At 38.5% G+C, this 21,351-nt stretch overlaps 1 protein-coding gene across 1 annotated transcript in view; it reads left to right on the top strand.

Moving 5' to 3' along the window:
- Positions 1-19,129, top strand: part of GNA13 (G protein subunit alpha 13) — a 39,076-nt gene extending 19,947 nt beyond the window's left edge. The window contains exons 3-4 of the mRNA XM_023652166.2: positions 9,498-9,548; positions 15,037-19,129. Coding sequence (XP_023507934.1) covers positions 9,498-9,548; positions 15,037-15,609 — 624 coding nt within the window. The 3' untranslated portion in view covers positions 15,610-19,129. The remainder of the gene's footprint in view (positions 1-9,497; positions 9,549-15,036) is intronic.
- The last annotated feature ends 2,222 nt before the right edge of the window (positions 19,130-21,351 follow it).

The following is a 21,351-nucleotide window of genomic DNA, read 5'->3' as shown; positions in this document are numbered from 1 at the left end:
GAATGGTATGAGTGAATGAACTCCCATGTAACCACCGCAGAGCTTCTCCAATTAGTGACGCATGGCTAATCTTGTTTCCTTTGTGCTCCACCCATGTGGAGTGCTCTTTTCATCCCACCGTGTGATTTTTACGTTTACCAGGAAAAAACATGGAGTGCTTCTTATTAAGCACTTTGAATTGCTTTATTTACCTGTCATGCAAAGCTTAGGTGTCTGTTATAAAAGCAGATTAATTTTGTAAATTTAATTGAGGTTTTAAGTTCCTTAGGGTCCTATTGCTAAAATATAAGTAATAGTTATAATAATTTTTCTCGTTTGTGCTTTTAGCAACTTAACAGTGTTACAGCTGGAGTACCAGTTTCATTAATTTTTAACCGCAGAAATCTCAGGGAGTTAGCTTTGAAGGCTGTGGACTATGTTGGACATTTGAAAACAGGCTTCAGGGATGTGGGGAGGAAAGCAGCTGGAACTGTAGTACAGTATGTCTGAATTACCACATCAACTTTGAAAAGAGAATGGAAGAGAAAGCTGTGTTTGTAGACTGACTTCTGCTGTTTATGTCGTAATTCACATGTCAGTTGAAGGCCTGCTGTTTGACTTGTGAGAGCGCATCGAACATAAATGTTTGAAAGCTACTTTTGCAATGGGATAACACTGCATGAGTTTCTAGTCTAGTTTCTTAATATCCTCGGCATTTTTACAAGGCTTTAAAAACAATCCAGCTGATTTCGTATAATCAATATCAAAAGATGAAATTAGGGGCTGTCCCCATGGCCGAGCGGTTAAGTTCTTGCGCTCCGCTGCAGGCGGCCCAGTGTTTCGTTGGTTCGAATCCTGGGCGCGGACATGGCACTGCTCATCAAACCACGCTGAGGCAGTGTCCCACATGCCACAACTAGAAGGACCCACAACAAGGAATATACAACTATGTATCAGGCGGCTTTGGGGAGAAAAAGGAAAAAAAAAAAAAAAATAAAAAAAATCTTTAAAAACAAAAGATGATATTAATAGAAAATCCAGTTTTCAGTAAAATGTATGTGTGGATCTGAATTGATGCTAGAGTTGGCTCCATCAGCATCTCTTCTCTTGGAGCTTGTTAAGAGTTTGATTTGGTAGGTTTGTAGGTAGACCTGGGAATCTGTATTTTAACAAGCACGTTGAGCAGTTCTGATGCACTGCCAAGATTAAGAACCATTGATCTAGAACAGGAGTCAGAAAACTGTCTCTGTAAAGGGCCAGGTAGTGTATTTTAGACTTCACATGCCAAGAGACAAAAATCCAAGGGCAATATGTACATATTTATACAACAAGAGAGAACACAAATTTCCACAGTTTTTTATTGATGAAATTCAAAATATTTTAATAATAAAATTAAATACAGTGTTTTCTAGTATAGGTTTACTAATGAGAAGAACAGGATTCCTTTGGAGAGGGATGACATTTTGCTTAATTGGGCTTCAAAGTTCTGGTGTTCCCTATCAAAATCAGGTGCAGCTCTTCATCCTTAATCCTGATCTGTAATGAGGTTTTCCACGTTTCCTCCTTGAAAATGTCTTTTCACACAGATAGATACTGCCCAATGAGCATGTGATTTTAATTGAGCATAGTCATTGCTTGGAAGACATTTATAGAATTCTGTTAGATTCCTCTCAAAGTTTGCCTCTTGGCACGTCATTTACGTTGCAAATTAACCATTTCCAGTTGAAGGGTAGGTGGAAACTCTCGTTGCAGTTAAATGGATTTTGGAATATGGAAATTTCCTTTGAGCTTGCGTTGGGGTCTGAAAGATGCTGCTGGAACAGTAGTTTGATTTTGGAAATGTATTTTCACTGCAAATTTGTGTGAGAATGGAGGCCTCACTTGTTCTAATCTTGGACTGCGAAGTAAGTATATAAAGCAGTTTAACATTGCTTATGATTCAAGTAATGCGAGTTGTTGAAATGACTTTACAACAGTATACAAGTTACAACTCTGTCAGTGCAGTGAAGGGAGTGCCACACACGGCCTCTGTCGTGACTGCTCTCCTGGCTGTTGTGGCATGGAAGCAGCCGTACGCAGTACATAAACACCTGAGCATGGCTCTGTTCCAATACAGCTTTATTTATGGACACTGAAATTTGAATTTCATATGATTTTCAGATGTCATGAAGTATTCTTTTGATTTTTTTCCCCAAACATTTAGAAATGGGCCACACAACAACAGGCAGTGGGCTAGATTTGGCCTGCAGATCATAGTTGGTCTAGAATATAGATAGATAAAAGGAGTGATCGGGTGGCTCCCAACCAGCCTTTCCTCCTGCCACATAGTAATTCACCTCCACTGGTGTACTTGTGTATGCTTTTCCTATCATACTGTGAAGAGGATCATTTTTAAAGCTCCTGTTACATATTGTCAGATTGCTTTCTAGAATATGTCCCTTGCTTTTAAAAATCTGTATTTGATCCTTATCTCTATAGACTTTAGAAGTTTAGATCAGACTTTGAAGTCAAAATCTCTCCTTTGTACTTATGTTGTATAAGTAGAGTCACCCCCTTCCTTTTGAAATAAAGCTGCCAGTATTTGAGTATATTCTTCTGAACAAAAAACATAATTTCTCCTTGTGTATTCTTTGGCTGTCCAGCTTAAATTCCACATCCTTTTAAAGTAATACATTCTAAATCCTGTTCTTTATATATTTTATCTGTGTAGAAGAGAACGTTGAATAGACATGTCACTTGTTCAGTAACTGGGCAAATAAATTGCCAAGTCTCCCTTCAACTATACATTTGTTTAATAGAAATTATTTTCTAATTTGTGTTCTCAGCTTTTTTCTTACCTTCAAACTCAGGGCCCTGACCCATTTTCTCTTTGCAAACAAAGAATCTTTATAACACATGATTCTTGTGAATGGGGGACGACATTGAGGCCGTTCCTAGTTTAGAGACAACTTTGTAACGCTGATACAAAATATAGTTCATAGAACTAATAGAATTTTTAAATTCAAAGGCACATTGGAGCTAATTAATTTCATCCATCATCTTATCGTTTTATTCTTAAGTTAACTTAAGCTTGCCGGTGTTCATTGGCTTTGTCAATAGCAAACCCTATCTTGTGACTAGAACCCAGGTCCACTGCTGCTGTGCCATTGTTTAAATGGAGCTTAGATATCCACAGGGTGAAGAAACACTGGACGACTTTTTCCGAGTGCCGTGCTGCTTTATACTTCTCAGGCTTGCTGCAGTAATTTAGAAGCTTATCTCAGTATTCTGAACAGAGAAAGAAGAACTAAGGCATGGTGTAGAACATCTTAAATTTAGAAAGTCATAAGTATGAAATGGCTATTCTTTGGAATTTTATTAAAAATTTCCTTCAGGGGGCCAGCCCAGGTGGCCTAGTGGGTAAGTTTGGCATGCTCCACTTTGGCAGCCCAGGTTTGGTGCCCTGGGTGTGGACCTGTACACCACTCTATTAGCGCCCTCCTGTGCTGGTGGCCCACATACTAAAAAATAGAGGAAGGTTGGCATGGATGTTAGCTTGGGTTGAATCTTCCTCAGGGAAAAGAAAATGAATTTCCTTCAGTAATGTAAAACAGACTGGAGAAAGTTACAATGGAGTCTAAAATCATAACCAACAAAAATTAAGTCTTAAACCCATGATATTGCTTGCCTGATACATGGAATTATTTCTCTATTAGCCAAGAGACTGAGCAACATAACTTGAATGAGTCACTACAAAAGTGAATTTAAGGTTAATGGACACATATATATAAGGAAAGGAGAACTTAAATTTAAATCAGTTGTACGAACTGAAATTGTTGCCTAGGGCAGAACTTTAGTGATTATCCAGCGAACCATGGAACTTCCTCATTTTACCGACCGTTAAATTGAGGCCTGGAGAAGTTGAGAGACTTGCCACATCACTCACTGTTAGAGAAAGGACTAGAATTCACATCCTTTCCTTACCATTGATATTAGACAACTGGAAGACTTTTGATCGCTTCTGAAACTGTTAGGAAAAAGTATTTGAGGGAAATTTCCCCCGAGTAATTCATGCTTTATTCACGCAGCTTTTGGGGAGGAAGGAGAGGAGGCTTCCCGGTGCCCGGCACTGAGCTGGGTGTAGCATTTGCATCAGGCATCAGCACGCCGACAGGGGCAGCCTCCAGAAGCTCTGTGGCTCAGCGAGAACAGATGCCATTATTCATCTTCCATGTCCTTCACAGTTGGATTGCAGATAACACACATTTTATATTTTTTTATTTGGAATTTTTTAAGATTGTGAAAGGACAGGTTTTCTCTTTTGGCTTTTGTTTTTGCTTTTGGTTTTTAGTAAAGCTGTTTAAAGCTACTGTGAGAAATTTCCCCTAAATTACCTAATGCAGAAAAGTATTCATCCTTTTATAGCACACGTGTGTTTGCACACACACGTGTACGTTTGCATGTGTGTGTGTTTAAAATCATTTGTTTCAGAGTGGCTTAATTTGGGGAACCTGATCTCTTAACAGTATGAGGCTTTAGTTTACAACTGCACACGTGAAAAGCTTATTAAGCCGCTCTTAGGTCTCCCACTCTCAGTTTTCTTGCTAATGGGAAGATCAGTAGTATCATCTATGATATAAAATGGTGAATTAACATAGTTTTTTTTTATTGGGGAGTTATTTTAAACCAAAATATATTTTTCATAGGAATAATGTTTTAAAGTGTTGTACTCCTTAAATAGATACTGGCTGAATGGTAGGGGAAAAAGCAACTTGTAGTCGGTTGGCATAGGGCACCTTATTTAGGTCTTAAAGTATTAGAGAGAACTTGCATCTTCAGATGTGTGAAAGTGAATTACAAATATTTTTATTTCAATTTTATAGTCTCAAGTGCGCAAAGGATTTTGTGAGTTACACTGAGGGAACTTCCTTCACTAGAATTGAAATTTAATAACAGGAGCACATGCATATTTCTGTAATTATTGTCATTTGGTTTTGGTGAGATTATGAATTCCTAACAAACAAAGGCATGTAGTAATTTGAACCTAAAAGATCTAAGATCCCTTCTTACGGAAGGCAGTTAGATCAGGAAGCTTCAGTGCAAAGGACTTTTAAAATGTTTCATTGTATTTGTAATACCAAGAGAAGAACACATAGGGCATTTTCTTTTCTTTTTTGAAAAGAGAATAGAGTCACCCGTAGAGCCACAGTGACCTTTTCCATATTGTAAACAGCTAAAATCAAAGCATACATAATACAGATCCATTCATGTCATAAATCTTTGAGTCTACATCTGTTATGGAATTAAGAATTTCTTGGATTTCAGAAAAATAAGACAATTCATGTACTTTTTATTATGTAATACCTACAGCAAAACTTTTTCTTTTTGCATCAAAACATTTGAACAGTTTCACTAAGTAGGAGAAATAAAGATTATAAAGAACCTCACATCAATTCAAGTCAGATTTTGCTGCCAAATGAGTGCTGCGCCCGACCAAGCCTGCAAAAAGCTGTGGATAAGGGATTGTAGACCTTTATTTGTAATCTGCTACTTTAATTTATCGTTTAATGGTATAGATATTTCATATGTAGCAATTATATTCAAAATAATCATTTGATGATTTATATTACTATGTTGGTATAACAACATTTATTAAATCATTCCCCTAATGATAAATGAAAAAATGAACTTCCAAATCTTGCTATCTTAGGTAACACTGAGTAAAATATCTTTTTGTTTGTATCATTTTGTTTATGTTGAGTAAATTCCTTAGAATGGGCAAGAGTTCATTAAAAGTTTTATGAAGTGTGCTACTCATAATTTTCTAAAAAGTTTGTGTGAATTTGCAAGGTCACTAGAATGACTATACTCATTTTCTGCTGCTCTCACAAACAATGGGTTAGCTATAAGCATTTATTTTTTTAAAAGGGGGAGGGGTGCTTGCTTCATCTTAAAGTTACTTCAGCTTTCATTTATTTGACCATTAAAGATATACAGCAATACTAATTGAAATAACTTTTTGTCTAGTTGAACTTTTATTGCTGATTTGGATGGAGAATGTGTCATTTTCTCTTTTACAGAGCTCGCTTGCTCTGGGTTCCCTAAAATGAGATGCATCAGTGACCACAATGTGTAGCCTCGCAGAATTTGCACAGTGTTATAGAAGCATCTGCAAGACACTCTTAGATGATCTTGGCTTCGTGTATCTTCATCATAGTTTCACTATTCATAAACTCAGCATTTAACTGTTGAGTAGGAGAGAATCAGTACAACCTTGTGGCAGTTGAGTAGTAGCCATGTTAAAAGTGCCTGTCTTCTTTGCCTTAGTAATTCTGAGATCACTAAGGACATAATTTAGAGCACATAAAGCTGTACTCTCAAAGCTGTTTATCACAGTATTTATTTTAAAAATATTAAAACCATTAAGAAAGGAAATAACTCAAATATTCAACATTAGACTAATGGTTTTCTTTAACTTTTTAGCATATAAGTACTAGGAATTATTTTGACCATTAAAATTTACTTAGAGTTACTTAATTGGGAAAATTGAGATGCAAACTTGGGTCTGTTATGTCAGCTGTGTTCAATATACAAGAAGTTATTGGAAGGAAATATCCTCAACTGTTAACTGTGGTTATCTCTGAGTGGTGGAGTTAGTGGTCATTGCCTGTGTCCTTCTTTGTACCTTTTTCTAGTTTTCAGATTTTCCACAATGAATTTATATTAATTCTAAAATCAAGAAAAAAGCCAATAAATGCAGTACACAACACTACCAGTCAAAAAAACAGCTTTTTTGAATTGCATAAAATTTCATTTTAAGATAGTTAACATTACATAAGTATTGAATATACACATTACTGAAAGAGTAACAGTTTTGTTAGTCTGACTCATACATAAACAGAGTGACTATCTTTTATCATATTTGTCCAAGAGATTCTAATGTATGTACTTCAGGGCAACAGAATTGGTAATATTTATTTGAATTTACTTTTTAAGTACTTTAGATGTATAACCTCAGTTGGGTTGTATAAACTATCCTAAAAGTAAATATTGATGTTATTTAAAGATTAAGCCCGCATTCCCTTTGGCCTATATATGTTATCCATGAAAACACCAAAATACTATTTTGTCATTGAAGTGGATGATATAATGCAAAATATCCATACAAGTGTGACCAAGTAATCTCTTTATTAACTCAAAATGAATTCCTTGGAGATTTTTCTTTTCTCTTTCTCCTAAAAGTCATCTTTAGATGCTGTGAATACTGTACCAATATTCTAGGTACAGCAAAAAGCAAAATCACCTACCACTGCTTATGATCTTGAGGAAATCACAGACACTCCCCACCCTCCCCATAAGCACACCCACCTATGTACTTTAAGGCAGCAGTTCTCAAAGTATGGTCCACGGACCCCTAGGTGTCCCAGAAATCCTTTAAAGGAAGTCTTCGAGTTCAGCACTCTTTATGATGATACTGAGATGTTATTTCCCTTCTTTGCTAGCTGACACCTTACAGTGATGGTACAGAACAGCAGTGGCTGAAACTGCCAATCAGCGCTTTGGCACAGATCAGGGCATTGGGCCCAAACTATGCTAGTTGTTGTACCCTTCACTGATATGCAGTGCAATTTAAAACACACACACACAAACCTGTTTTACTTAAGATTATCCTTGTAAACATTTAGTTGTTTTAAATCTCAACTCTTGAGAACACGTCTCTCTAGTATTCTGTATGATGGAACGGGAGACGCTAAAAACACTCCTGCAGCACCCTGAAGCGGGGTAAGTGTCTCAGGAAAAGCACTTTTGCGACCAGTTGTGTTGTGAGCTGAACTAATACCTTTCATGGAATGCCGTTTTTACTTGAAAAAAACAACTGACTTACTCAGACTTGGGCATTTGACAGACATTTTTTAGAAAATGAAGTTAGCCTTTCACTTCAAGGAAAATAACAGAGAGTATTTGCTGTCATTGATAAAATTTGAACTTTCAAGTGAAAATCAAAATTGAGGAAAACTTGTCTGCCCACCACTGTGAGCTTGTCAGCTTCCCAGTATTCAAGGCTTCTGATGAGATCAAGGTGATGCTGATGCAGATGATTTTCTTAATATTGTGTAAGGAAATGTGCCAACATTTGAAAGATCTGTATAACTTAGTTACCCACTGTGTTCCATATGATCAATGCCTGAGTCACAAAATCGTGGGTAGGTAAAAGATCCGTTCAAAGTACAGGATAGACCAGTGAATTTTAATGTGAGTATGGAAAGTTCATTGGTAAGGTTTCCATTCCACAGTGAACTAACATTTAAGAAAATACCACTTGTCAAGTTTTGGTGTAGTGACAAAAATATCTACAATTATCTGAAAAGGTTATTAAAATACTGCTCCCTTTTCCGCTTACGTTTCTGTGTTAGGCCAGATTTTCTTCACATACTTCAACCAAAACAACGTCCAGTAGCAGTTCAAATGCAGAAGCAGATGAGTGTCTTGCTCTCTTTTATTAGGCTATACTAAAATATGTTAACATGTAATGGGTTTATTATTGATATTTTAAGATGAATTAATAAATAAATATTTGTTAACATTTCTCAGATTTACTTTCTAGTGTGATAAATATTGATAGCTATAACCACATAAACGAAGTCTCTGGGGTCCTCAAGAATCTTAAGATGTGTGGAAACGACTTAAGGTTGCAGACACGACTGCCCCTGCCCCAGTAACTCAGTCCCTGCGGTGGAACAGGGTCTTCAGGTGGCTGTCCTACACCGAGAAGAAGCGCTGCCTTCAGGAGCTGGGGGGGGCAGCTTCAGGCAGGGAAAGTGAGCACGCAGGAGAGAGCCCTGGGAGGCTCCGAGACACAGAGCCCTTCTTTCCCCAAATGCCGCCCCTCTTCCCTGCCTCTCTGTTTGAGCGTTTCCTTTTAGAGTGTATTCTCACGTGGTTTAGATGTTTGAAAGTGCCTGGAGGTCTCGTAGACATCCGGGCTGAGAGAGAGTGGGCTGGTCACTCAGGACACCACCTGGCGGAGACGGAGCCTGCGGCATTGTTCCCAGTCTTCCAGAGCAGGGCGTGTCTGTTAGGCTCGTGCCTGTTCCTGGAGGATTTTATACCTTGTTCTCCCCTCAGCTCTGGTTTGCTCTTGTCTCTGAGGTTAACCACCACTGGTGTAAACTCCAGATAGAAAAATGTAGACAAAAAGAATCCCACTTAAATTTTAGCTGTAGATATATGTTTATCTCAAAAGCAGTTTTCACCTTTTAATTACATCTTCCCTTTGGATACATAGACAGTTGTATCAGAAAGCACACGTGTGACCCTGTCCAAATAGATGATCACTTGGGGCATTGCCTGTGTGAACGTTTATGAAATTAACAGAGGCAGGCGTTTTATACATTTTCATTGGGTTTAGCTGTTCAGTCTGAAATTGGTGACTAAAGAAAGTATGTTTGACTTAAGCCAACAACCAGACAGTTTACTATAAACTATTGTAACAAAATCTTCCATTTCTAAGCCCTAATAACTTATTTTCTTGTTTTTAGGGTGAATCTGTAAAATATTTCCTGGATAACTTGGATAAACTCGGAGAGCCAGTAAGTTTTTAAACCAAATGTTTATGTTTATTGCCATTTGAAAGAAGTAGTCAGAATATTGATGTTAGAAAATTTAGAAAAATTATGTGTTAAGCTGGTTGTTTCTTCCTTTTTCCTAGTGGCAATATTCTGACTGTTCTTGCTGCATTTTTTTCTCCCTCTACCGTCCACATCTCTGCCATTTTCTTACAGAATGCCCTATCCACTATTTCATGAAAGTAAACCTTCAGAAAAAGAAGTTTATGTTTCAAAGTAAGATTGAACATTATCTGGTCTGCTTCATGTCTTTTGGGTTTTTTTTGTAAGCAGAACCAGAAAGAACAGTGGTTAATTGATTTCAAAACCTTTCCGTAAACGCTGTTTTCCAGTTTGGGAGCCCTTTGTGCTGAGTTACAGTGTAGGAGGGCTGGATTCTGAAGGCCTGCTGACCCGCCTCCATGATGTAGACGGGGTCGCCCTTGGAAAGAAAGTTTGTGATTTTCCTGCAGTACGTCCCTCAGAGTCCCTCAGTGCCTCTGTGGCTGGCTCTGGCTCCAGGGCCGCTGCAGGCAGGGCAGTTCCACTGCTCTCCCTGTGGGACTCATGAGAGGATTTCATTGGAAGAAAGGTTGCTGCTGCTTAGAAAATGCGTGAAAGCCATTGCCTTAGGGTCATTTGTTACCTACTGAGTTTCATATAGCTTCGTCTCCTTTTAAAGCAAATTTCTGTTACAAATTTTAATATGGTATTAGGGGTTCTTTGAGGTTTTTTTAACTTTAAAAATATAACTGAAGGAAGCACAAAATGAAACCTGTTGCAGGTAGGAGAGCAGCATGCTAAGGTGTCTAGGACACATGAAAAAGTACCTTTTTGCTCCAGCAGGGTAATTTTTGCATTTTCCCTTATTTCTAATTTTGCTAAATGGCAGGTATCTGCCCTTAAGCCAGTATGTGTTTCTCCTGCGTGTTTGTTTCATAGACACAGTTGGGGTCTCCGTACTTACCTGGTTTTACTCACGCTGTCCACATCAGTGAAAGCTTATATGAAGACTTATTCATTGTCACTTTTCCACCTGGTCAGATTGTAAGCCTTAAAAAAAGCTAAGTATAGGCCAAATGGAGAGAAGCTTTAGTAGCTAAACTAAGTGTTAAGAGTTATTTCATGTTTCCCAATCTAAACAGTGCTGCCTAGACCTGCTCTTCTTCCTTTGCCTTTTCAGATAGGCCTTCCCTGAGCACACGTTCAAAGTAGGTCCCCTCCTCTTGTTTTCAGTATCAGCCCTTGCGTTTTCAAACTTTATTGCTCTTATTACAGTTGATTATTTACACAATTATTGGTCTTTTACCCACCTCGTTCCATAAGGGCAAGGACCTCATCTCTTGATTGTGAAGAGTTGTGTTCTTGACGCCAAGTGACAATGCCTGGGACGTAGTAGGCACCGAACAAATAGCTTCTGAATGAATGATTCCAGGCCAACTCTAGTCAGGGTGTACTAGCTGCTTAGCTAGTTGAGTATAATTTTTATGTTGAGTATAATTCTGAGGCCACATCAGGAATAAAAAGAAAAAAGTGCTGTGATCAGAAGGTAGTTGTAAAGGAGGGGAGAATAACCCAGGTGTGCTACAGAGTGGCCATCCATTCTGCACATAGCAGACAAGTTACAGGATTGCGTTCGCTTCTCCATATCTGACTGAAGTACCAGGGCCACTGAAGCCCTGCTGTGTGCCCAGCCCTATGTCCGGGGTCAAGGACATGGGTTCTGCAAACAGACCTCCTGGGTTCCAGTCCCAGTTCCATCACAGACGGGTGCGTGACCTTAGGCATCTCTAAACCTTAGTTTCTTCATGTGTATCCTGGGCATAGTAAGAGAACTGACCTCGTCAGGTTATGGGACGATTACATGGAATAAATCCCTTGTCTTAGTCAGCTCAGGCTGCCATAACAAAATAGCACAGGCTGGGTGGCTTAAACAACACATTTATTTCTCACAGTTCTGGAGGCCAGAAGTCCAAGATCAGGGTGCCAGCATGTTTAATTTCTGGTGAGGACTCTCTTCCTGGCTTGCACACTGTGGCCTTCTCACTATGTCTTCACATGGCTTTTGCTCAGTGCATGCACATGGCGGGGGAGAGAGAGATCTCTCATTCTTCTTCTTGTAAGGCCACCAATACTGTCTGATTAGGACCCCACCCATATGGCCTCATTTAACCTTAGTTACCTCTGAAAAGCCTTATCCCCAGCTGTAATGACATTGGGGGTTAAGGGCTTCGGCATATGAATTTTGAGGAGGATGGCACAGTTCGGTCCATAGCACCCAGTAAGCTGTTCAGAATGGTGCTTTGCGTGTAGTAAACTCTCAGTGTTAGCTGTTTTGTTCTCTGATTCCTGTATTTAAGGAATTCATTCTAGTCAGAGACAAAACTAACATAAATAAAACAAGCAGAGGACAATTAAATGATACTGATCACGAAGATTGTAGTCATTCTTCTGGAGAGAGATGTTTTGGCTGGTAGTTGGAGCTAGCCAGTGAGAGTAAGGGAATCTGAACTGCCTGAAGGATGGATGGGATTTAGATATTTAAAGTGGAGATGTGGCCCACGAAGATGGAGACAGCTGGGTGTCTTTAGTTTTAGAAGGCGTTTCTGTCTGACAAAGGTTACGTGACGTTCTTGGCTGTACCTCATAAACACAGATTTCTAGAAGGCAGTAGCTTGGGTTTGGATGTGGTGTTCGTTGCACTCGCACTGCTGTGCAGATGAATGGGCACGTGATGGTATGAAGGCGTGCAGCTTTGGGCAGGTCTTGACGCTAGGCTCTGTGGTGAGCCTGAACAGTGTGGCACAGTCGGCCAGTTCCAGGAGACGGAGTAAGGAGGGTCACGCAAGCCAGGCAGCCAGGGTTGGATCTGGTGCGGTGAGGAACTGCACCTGTAAGCTTGAAGTTACGATGCAGGAGGGTTAGCCTGGGAGTGGCTTAGAGACGGATCCAGGAAATAGGAGACGTTCAAGGCGGAGAAACTAGTGAAGAGATGATAATCCACGCCTGAGGTGAAAAAAATGGGGACAGTGGAAACAAAGAGGAAAGGGAAAATGTCAGAAAGATTCAAAGAAGCAGCAACAGGATTTGATGGAAAATAGGAGATGATAGAGAAGAGTCCAAGGTGATAGGGAGGCATAAAGAACACTGGGATTGTTGGTGGGGCGGGAAGTAGAAAGGAAAGCATGCTGGTTGGACTTGCAGGAGGTGCTAAGGGGCAAAATGAGTTTTCTCACTGTGAATATGCTGTGTTTGTGAATAGATCGTCAAGTGCAAGTGAGTGGTGAGCGTTCTACCTGAGACTCGAATGGAACTTTACTTGGCTCTCACAGCCTTCTTGATTTCCCTCTCTTTACAGCAGTGATGGTGGTGGTGGTAGATGCAGTAGGAACAGCTAGACTAATAACACACAGACTGTATGCCAAACACGGTTCGTAAGCACTTCACCCGTTTAACTCATTTAGTCCTCTCGGCATCCCTATGAATGTTATCGTCTGTGTTTTAAAAATGAGGAAAATGAGATACAGACAGGTCAAGTGACTTGTCCAAGGTCACACAGCTAGCATGTGAAGAACTGGCTTTAGAATTCACAGCCCTAATCACTGTTACTCTGCCATACCATTTAGCACTTGATTACGTTGTCCTCTGGTTTGTGCTTCATATGAATTAGTCTTTAGCTTCCTAACTAGATGGTTAGCTCCTAATTAAGGCAATAATAAAGAACTTTTTATTTTTATGGAATTAGAAAATTTTAAAAAACACGACTCAGGGCTGGCATGTTTCTGAGGCAGCTGGCACACATACGTACTGTAAATTGGTACCGGGTTTCTGGAAAGCAGTTGGTCATTAACTGTCCAGGATCATCAAAATGTTCGTAACCTTGACCACGTAATCTTACTCTTGGTTATTTAGTGTAAGGACATAGTCCAAACGTATGTGCGTGAGAAATATAAGCAAGAAAAAAAGTATGTGCGTGAGAGTTTGAATTGCAGCTTTTCTATTAATTAAATAAATTGGAGACAACCTAAATGACCACTAGTAGAGGAATGTTTATGTAAACTATAGCACATTAATCCGTTTGATGTATTTTATACTAAGTTGTAACACAACTGTGTTAGCATGTGGAACAGTTCATGATAAAATGTTAAGCAAAAAAGTGGGGGCAGGCTAAAAATTGTGTGGATATTGCTGATTATGAGTAAAGGAAGTGGGTATGTGAACAAAAGCTAGAAGGAAGCATGGAAATGCCAGCACAGTTCTGAGAGTCCGCGAGATATTTAATAAATGCTGTGGATGACAGATCCCTGAGAACTGCCTACTTTTGAAAATTCTTAATTCCATTGCACCGTTTTGAAGAGAGAAGTATTTACATTGTAATGAAATTTTAAAATCATATTACACTATTTGGAAAGGTGTAAAATGGAACATTGTGAATAACGTTCGACATTGTTTTAAAATCTTGTCTCGATTAAAAAAAACATTTGACCTTGATGATGAGCATTCAAAGCTCTTCTGTTCAGTATTCCCAAAAAGCTGTGTCAAAGTTCTGGAAAAATACTAGCCTGAGATGAAAGAACTGAGTTTCATTGCCTAAGGAAGTGCTCTGTCGGGGTTGCTGGTGACTCACGAGACCAGCAACTTCTGTCTGTTCCGGGGCTTGTAGTCGACTGATCCCGCTCATAGAGAAGGGCACATTTGATCTTTGCATAAACTGTCCCTCCGAGGGAGGTAGGCCAGGTATGGTCACCTTCATTTCACAGGCTCAGGCGTTGACAGAGTAAGTGACCGTTTGTGTCAGTAGACGAGAAAGCTGGAACACAGCTACTTAGACAGTACCTGGAAACAAACCTAGGAAGTGGCCCAAAGTCAGTTCGGTTAGTTATAGTAGAGGAAGTGTTTGCCCCACATGTAGTCCAGCAGCAGTGATAACATGGGGTGACGTGTACAGCAGTTCTTAGTCATGAGGGCGGGCACACAGTAAAGGAACATTTAGAATGGGCTCAGGAGACTGACAGAACCTTGAACTGGGAAGTGATCCTCTTGAATTGGCATTTCAGACCTCATTGCTTTTAACAGAGGAGCAGGGAGCAGGAGGCTGTGTGAGCAGTAAGGTCACTGCTAGAGCTAAGAGTGGGTCATGGTGAGGAGTAGTCATGGATACCCAGCAGTGGGCGGGGGCCAGGGGGGCAGTTGGTAAATAAGACTTAAATTTGAGTATTATTGCAGGGGTGAAAAAAAATAGTAGGTGCTGCTCATTTGCAATGAATTTTGAACCAGTCTTTGCATACTAACATTTTTAACATATCTTGGCATTTTATAAAGAGAATAATAATTGTATTGATGCTTTAATGTTATCAGGAGATGTTAAAAAGATCATTCAGTTTGCATATCTATTCACTAGACCAGTTAATAGTACATTAAAAATTCTAATTACTTCTGGATTACTGAGTATAAAAGTTTTTTTCTTTTCCAGGATTACATTCCATCACAACAAGATATTCTGCTTGCCAGAAGACCCACCAAAGGCATTCATGAGTACGACTTTGAAATTAAAAATGTTCCTTTCAAAATGGTTGATGTAGGTGGTCAAAGATCAGAAAGAAAACGTTGGTTTGAATGTTTCGACAGTGTGACATCCATACTTTTCCTTGTTTCCTCAAGTGAATTTGACCAGGTGCTTATGGAAGATCGACTGACCAATCGCCTTACAGAATCTCTGAACATTTTTGAAACAATTGTCAATAACCGGGTTTTCAGCAATGTCTCCATAATTCTTTTCTTAAACAAGACAGATTTGCTTGAGGAGAAAGTGCAAATTGTGAGCATCAAAGACTATTTCTTAGAATTTGAAGGGGATCCCCACTGCTTAAGAGACGTCCAAAAATTCCTGGTGGAATGTTTCCGTAACAAACGCCGGGACCAGCAGCAGAAGCCCTTGTACCACCACTTCACCACTGCGATCAACACGGAGAACATCCGCCTCGTCTTCCGTGACGTGAAGGATACCATTCTTCACGACAACCTCAAGCAGCTTATGCTACAGTGATGTACAAAAGACTGGCTATTTTAATATCTTTTTGTCTTTTTGATTGTTTTCTGTTTGTTTTGTTTTTTTAAATAGTTTATAACAGGAATTAGAAAAATCTTGATTCTGTGTTTAACTTCTTGGAAATTTTAGTCCTCCTTCTTCAGACTTTGGTCTGTGGCTGAAAGCTGCTGAGTAACACATCGCCAATATCTGCTGAAGTGCAGACTTTGAGCTGCTCCACTGTGGCTTCCATTCCAGTGGAGCTGTCGTTTCCTGCCAGACCTCAAACTAGGTATATTTCAGGCTTTAAGTTCTTCCATTTTCACACTGAATTCTCCTGTAGTGCCAGGTATAGAAGGTGTCCTTAAATATTTGTAGGTATGAGGTTAAGAATATTCAGTTCTGAAACAAGTAAGATATCTCTTGTCTGCCCTACACAGCAGCGACCCTTGTGCTGCTTTATGGTGACCTGTTTTGAAAGGGCTACTGGAAAAAAGGGGATGGCATTCTGTAGATTTACACAGATTTAGCCTTCGTGTTTTTTTAATTGCTTATAAACACAACAATTGTTTTAAAATTTCTGTGGTTTCTGAAAGTGATGTTCTTAGTGTTTTAAAGTTTACATAAGGATTTCTGGTCTGATGCTAGTGAAAGGTTGCAAAGGGTACGGGGGGAGCAAAAGGCAAGCCAATGCCATATACAGAATGGTAATCAAAAGAAATGAGTGAAATATAATTTGCCCTCTTCATATTTAAATGTCATGTGATAAATGTGCCATATGTGAAACGTCCTGGCCATAGCAGCAGTGAAAAATTGCAAGCAACTTGATAACAGAATTTCTAAATAAACATATGCTTTCCAGAATGTTATGTGTTTTACTCTCAGACTTTTAAATCCTGTCTCAGATGACTTTGGTCCTCGCTGTGGGAATCATTGTTGCACCATCGCAGACATCTTCCCTTTGCTCTCCTGTCTCTTCCCATCAACTCCACACTGTGGCAGTTATGGGATTTTTTTTTGTCTATTTGGAGCTTGCCAAGGGCAGTAGTTTACTGTCTTTACTATATTTGAGATTCCTGTTCATTCTTGGTGTGTCTCTAAAAGATACAGTATGTACATGTTTGTATCATTGTTTATGAAATTCCAGCTTTATTGAGGTACATTTTGAATGTTTTAAGGATACTTCTAAGAAAATAAGTAGTAATTGTTTTAGTTCACACCAAAAGATGACTACATTTGACCTCCCCTACCACTTTACCAAATTCAAACGTAGTCGTGACGTAGCTTTGTGATTACAAATACATTCATGGTGAACTCCTCAGAATGGCTGGTTTGCAGTACTAAAATCACTGCTTTGTAGGTTATGTGTAGTGTTAGAATTCGGTTAGAGAAACAGGTGTACAAGGCTGGTGACAGTTTGGAAAATCTGACAGCTTTTCTCTTTTTCCTGAAAATTATGATTGAGACTGTGATATCTGTCACTTTACTGTATTACTGACTGTGTTCTCAGGTATTTTATTGGCTAGAAAGCTCTTGAAAGATTGGTCAACATTATGGATCACCAGCCTTTCCAGACCAGTGGCTCTGGGTCTGTCTTGCTGTCTAGTGTGAGAGTAGGGCTTTTCGGTGAGCTAACCAGGGATTGTTCGTAATGTACCTGACTTTTCTTGCAATTGAAGTTCCACCATCATTATATCCATAGTAACCTCCATTGTTTTCATGCCTTAGTAATACGTGAGCTGCAGACATGTCGCCCCACATCAGAATGTAAGTGTTCATAGTATAGTTCATGCATGTTTGAATAGTTCTAAATCTGCTGCTTCTTGCCAAAAAAGAATACGTAGGTTTAAATTGACATTTAGAAAAATTTCAGTGCTAGTGGCTGGCTGAAAACCTGCACGGTAACATTTAGACTTTTTGGTAGAAAGTCTGTGTGTAAATTTAGCAGTTTTGTTAGACGGCCAAAACATTATTTAACTCCAGTGAAGGTTAAGAGGAAACTTAGTCTTATTTAAGTTATATTTAAGATCTGTGATAGGAACCATAAATACTGCCTGACAAAGCAGAAATCACCAAGTTTCCTCATTTGGACTACTACCAAGAAATGTTAAAACACCAAATAGAAAATGGTATTATTTTGAGCATTTGCTGTTTTCTTTTCTGATGTATGTGATGTCTCAGAGTCAACAATCTTTTAAAATAAGATCTGGGATATATTTTGAGGCAATAAATTACTTATCGTTAATGGCAGGCTTGTTTAGAAACTAAGTTTCGATCTGAAGGCTTTAGTCCATGTTTTTTATTTACTGTATTTTTAAACCATTTGAAGGAGTCCTTCACCTTTCTCATGAAAACTAGATCCTTTTGAAATACCACTATACGAAGGGGAAGATGAAATTTAGTGAACAAAATTGAAAGGGTGCGCGTGGTTTTCACTATGCCAATTTCTCCCATCTCTAAAAAAGTAAGTTTAAAGTCCTTTGGTGCGCTCGATTTTCTAGGTCTTCATGATTATGATTTGGAGTAAAATGTGCCTAATTCTCTTGTTACACTCTGTTCTTAAATCTGAATGTCTTCTCATTTAGTTCTTAAGAGATGTCTCAGAAGTGTCTTCATTTGTGATATACAGAAATTTGTGATATACAGAGTTGCCTTATAAATCAAAGAACACCACACATTTGGGCCTTGATTTTTTTATAGGGAAAAGCTTTTGTCAAATGTTTTCTGAAGATCCAAATAATTTAAGGCATGCCTCTACCACTTAAATATTATTTGTAATAACCTGAATCATTGCTTTCTGCCAAGTATTGTGTTAAACTGAAATCTTCATTTCAGTTTTGTCTGGAAAGGGCACTTGAGAGTTGGAAAGCAACCACAGCCAAAGAAGGCAGTGAGGGGGGAAACAGTCGTTCGTTTGTTTTACTCTTTGAAGTTGCATTGGCGTGTGTTTTACATACTGAAGATCCTCTGGTTAATCTCGCAAGTGAGATTGTTTAGGGAAATCCTTACTCAGTTGGTAGCAGTGGTTGGTTTAAGTAAAAGGAAGTAAGATTATCTTACTACCGGAAATAATTAGAAGTATTGATTTAGATTCAACAGAAATCATATGCCCTATAATTTTTTGTAAGAGTGAATGAATTAGTCTTAACTTCCAATGTATACCCAAATACTTGTGTTTATGCTTTTGATAAAATGTATTTTCAGCATTAGTACACATATCCGGTTATGCCTTATTTATGTGAAGAATAAAGTTACCAAGTTATGTTCTGTTATGTTCTGAAACTCAGATCACTAGTTGAGAAGCCCTCAAATTGGTGCTTTCATTATATAATGATACATTTAGACAAAACCCCAAACCAAGCCGTTTGAAACAATATTCTCTCCATTGCAATGTGTAGCAATGTTATTTCTGTATATGTAATGAGAAGGCTAAATATCAGTGTTAACTCTTAGTTTTTTGTTTGAATCCATGAAATCATGCTTGTAAAGCTCAGTCAAACATTTGTAACAAACTCCCTAATAAATCTAGAGAAAGTCACTCTGTTACCTCTTCATTTCTTTTAGTTTTATTTGAGGAATCTAGCTGAGAAAGTTTACATGTGTCTTTTTCATTTGGAAATCTGACTTAGTACCCGGTCACTTTCTCTCTCAATTTCAACATGTTAGGTTCCATCAGTCACAGATAATCTGCACGTGTGTTGTGCTGCTTGACTAAAAGTACTGATTTTTTTTTTTCATGGTAGGATATAGGTTGACTTTTCAGTCTGGTAAACAGGAAAGGAGGGACTGTGTATGAGTGGGTGTGTATGTGTCTCCGTGTTCCAAATAAACGGTGTAGTACGTAACCATTATTTTACGGTACGAGGTTAGGGCTTAATAAATTTATGCTAGAGATTGAAGTATTAAAACATTTTAAACTAGTTGGACTTCATGGCTTTTTCAGGTACCATCAAGTTGATATTAGCCTTAGGCTGGTAAGTGGTGATTAACATCATTTGAAGTACAGTGTTTGTACCACTAGCATTCTTATGTCTGTACTTGAATGTATAGTTAGCTTTTAAACAGTATGTTCCAGTATGTTCATTCTTGTGGCATCCAGGTCTAACCATTGATTTCAAATGCCAGAGCTTATGTGGAACAAAAAGTGTTACGATAGGGCAGTATTTTCTGGGTTGATGAGAGATTCTGCGTTCTATCCGTATCTACTATTGATAATGATGAAAATTTCTAGATGGATTGAAGTGTGCTAGGACCTACTATGCATCAGTTTCCAATCAGTGAACGTCGTAATAGAAATACGCTCCTTACTTGGTATCTGACTTGGGTTTGTGTTTGGAAAGCTTGTGTGTAATAGTTCTTGCCTTAGTAAGTGATGCATTTGTCCTCACTCATGCCCATTTGATGGCACCAGGAAATAAAAAGGGAGGGGTGGGTAGGGGTTAATTATTGGAAAATATATGTAACAGTGCAACAAACTATGCCATTTACCCTTTTTTTACCTCTTACTGGGAAGCAGAATCTCACAATGTTTTAAGTGGCTTTTCTGTTCTACTCTAACGTGGTGAGGGCTCATTTGCCACAAGAAGCCTTATCAAAAAGTATATTTTGTAACAACCTCATAGATACTGTACCTAACAAAACATGATTTGTATTAGCTCTGTATAAAAATATTTGTGGCTTAGGATTTTTTATACATATATCTTTTTATAACTTTCCAGGAACTAAGCACATTATCTGATATTGTAAATTTTTTTCTGTCAGTGCTTTAGTTCAGGATTGGCAATAAATTATTTCTAAAGGAGGTCTGAAAGTGGGAAGAATGGTTTGACTATAAAAAGAGTTGCTAGTTCATTAAGTCTTTTTACTTTTGTACATATTTTGCAAAATTTTTGCCTCTTGCTATTAATATTTGCTTTGTAAAAATTACTGACATTTAATAAACATTTATAAACTATTCAATACTATGATGTTATTTAAACTAGCGGTTTGATAAATGTAAAGTGTAAAGCAGATACTTAATTTAAAGGTTGAAAGCAAAAGTTTGCTCTAGTGACTTAAAATGTCTATTTCAGCAGATCTCCAACAATGCTTTGCCTTAATATTAGTCTATAAACTTTTCCTTATCAAAGATGGAAATGTGAACTTCATCTAAGGAAGTTCCCAGACACTTAGTACATTTTGACATGGGAACAGGGAAAAGAGAACCCCTCATTTTTCTCTCTACTCAAAATTGCTGGAACCTCACTAGGGTATCGCAGGGCTGATGGTTTGGTTTGTCCACCTGTGGGAGTAACGCTGTTAGGTCTGTTGTAATTGGAATGGTGTTTTCAAAACAAACCGTTACCACTCGTTTTTTGTTTCAGTAAACTTTATTTTAGATTATGATTTACAGAAAAATTGCAGAGATAGAGTTTGCCTGTACTTCACACCCTTTATAGTGGTGTCCCCAATTAACATCTTGTGTTGGTAAGGGACCTTTGTCGTAATTAATGAACCAATATTGATACTTTATTAGAACTAAAGCCCCTACTTTATTCAAATTTCCTTAGCTTTCTCGTTCCAGAATCCATCAGGAAACCGTATTGTATTTAGTTGTCGTGTCCCCTTAGTCTCCTCTTGGCTGCGACAGTTTCTCAGACTTTCCTTGTCTTTGAGGCTTGGCACTTTTCAGGAGGCACACTGGTGGGGAGTTTCATAGACTGTCCCTCTGTTGGGATCTGTCTGATGTTTTTCTCTTGATCAGACTGGGTTGTGTGTTTT

The sequence above is a fragment of the Equus caballus genome, chromosome 11 (assembly GCF_041296265.1).
Source record: "Equus caballus isolate H_3958 breed thoroughbred chromosome 11, TB-T2T, whole genome shotgun sequence".
Classification (NCBI taxonomy): Eukaryota; Metazoa; Chordata; class Mammalia; order Perissodactyla; family Equidae; genus Equus; species Equus caballus.
Note: the sequence above shows the minus strand (reverse complement) of the source record. Positions and strands in the feature narration are given on the sequence as shown.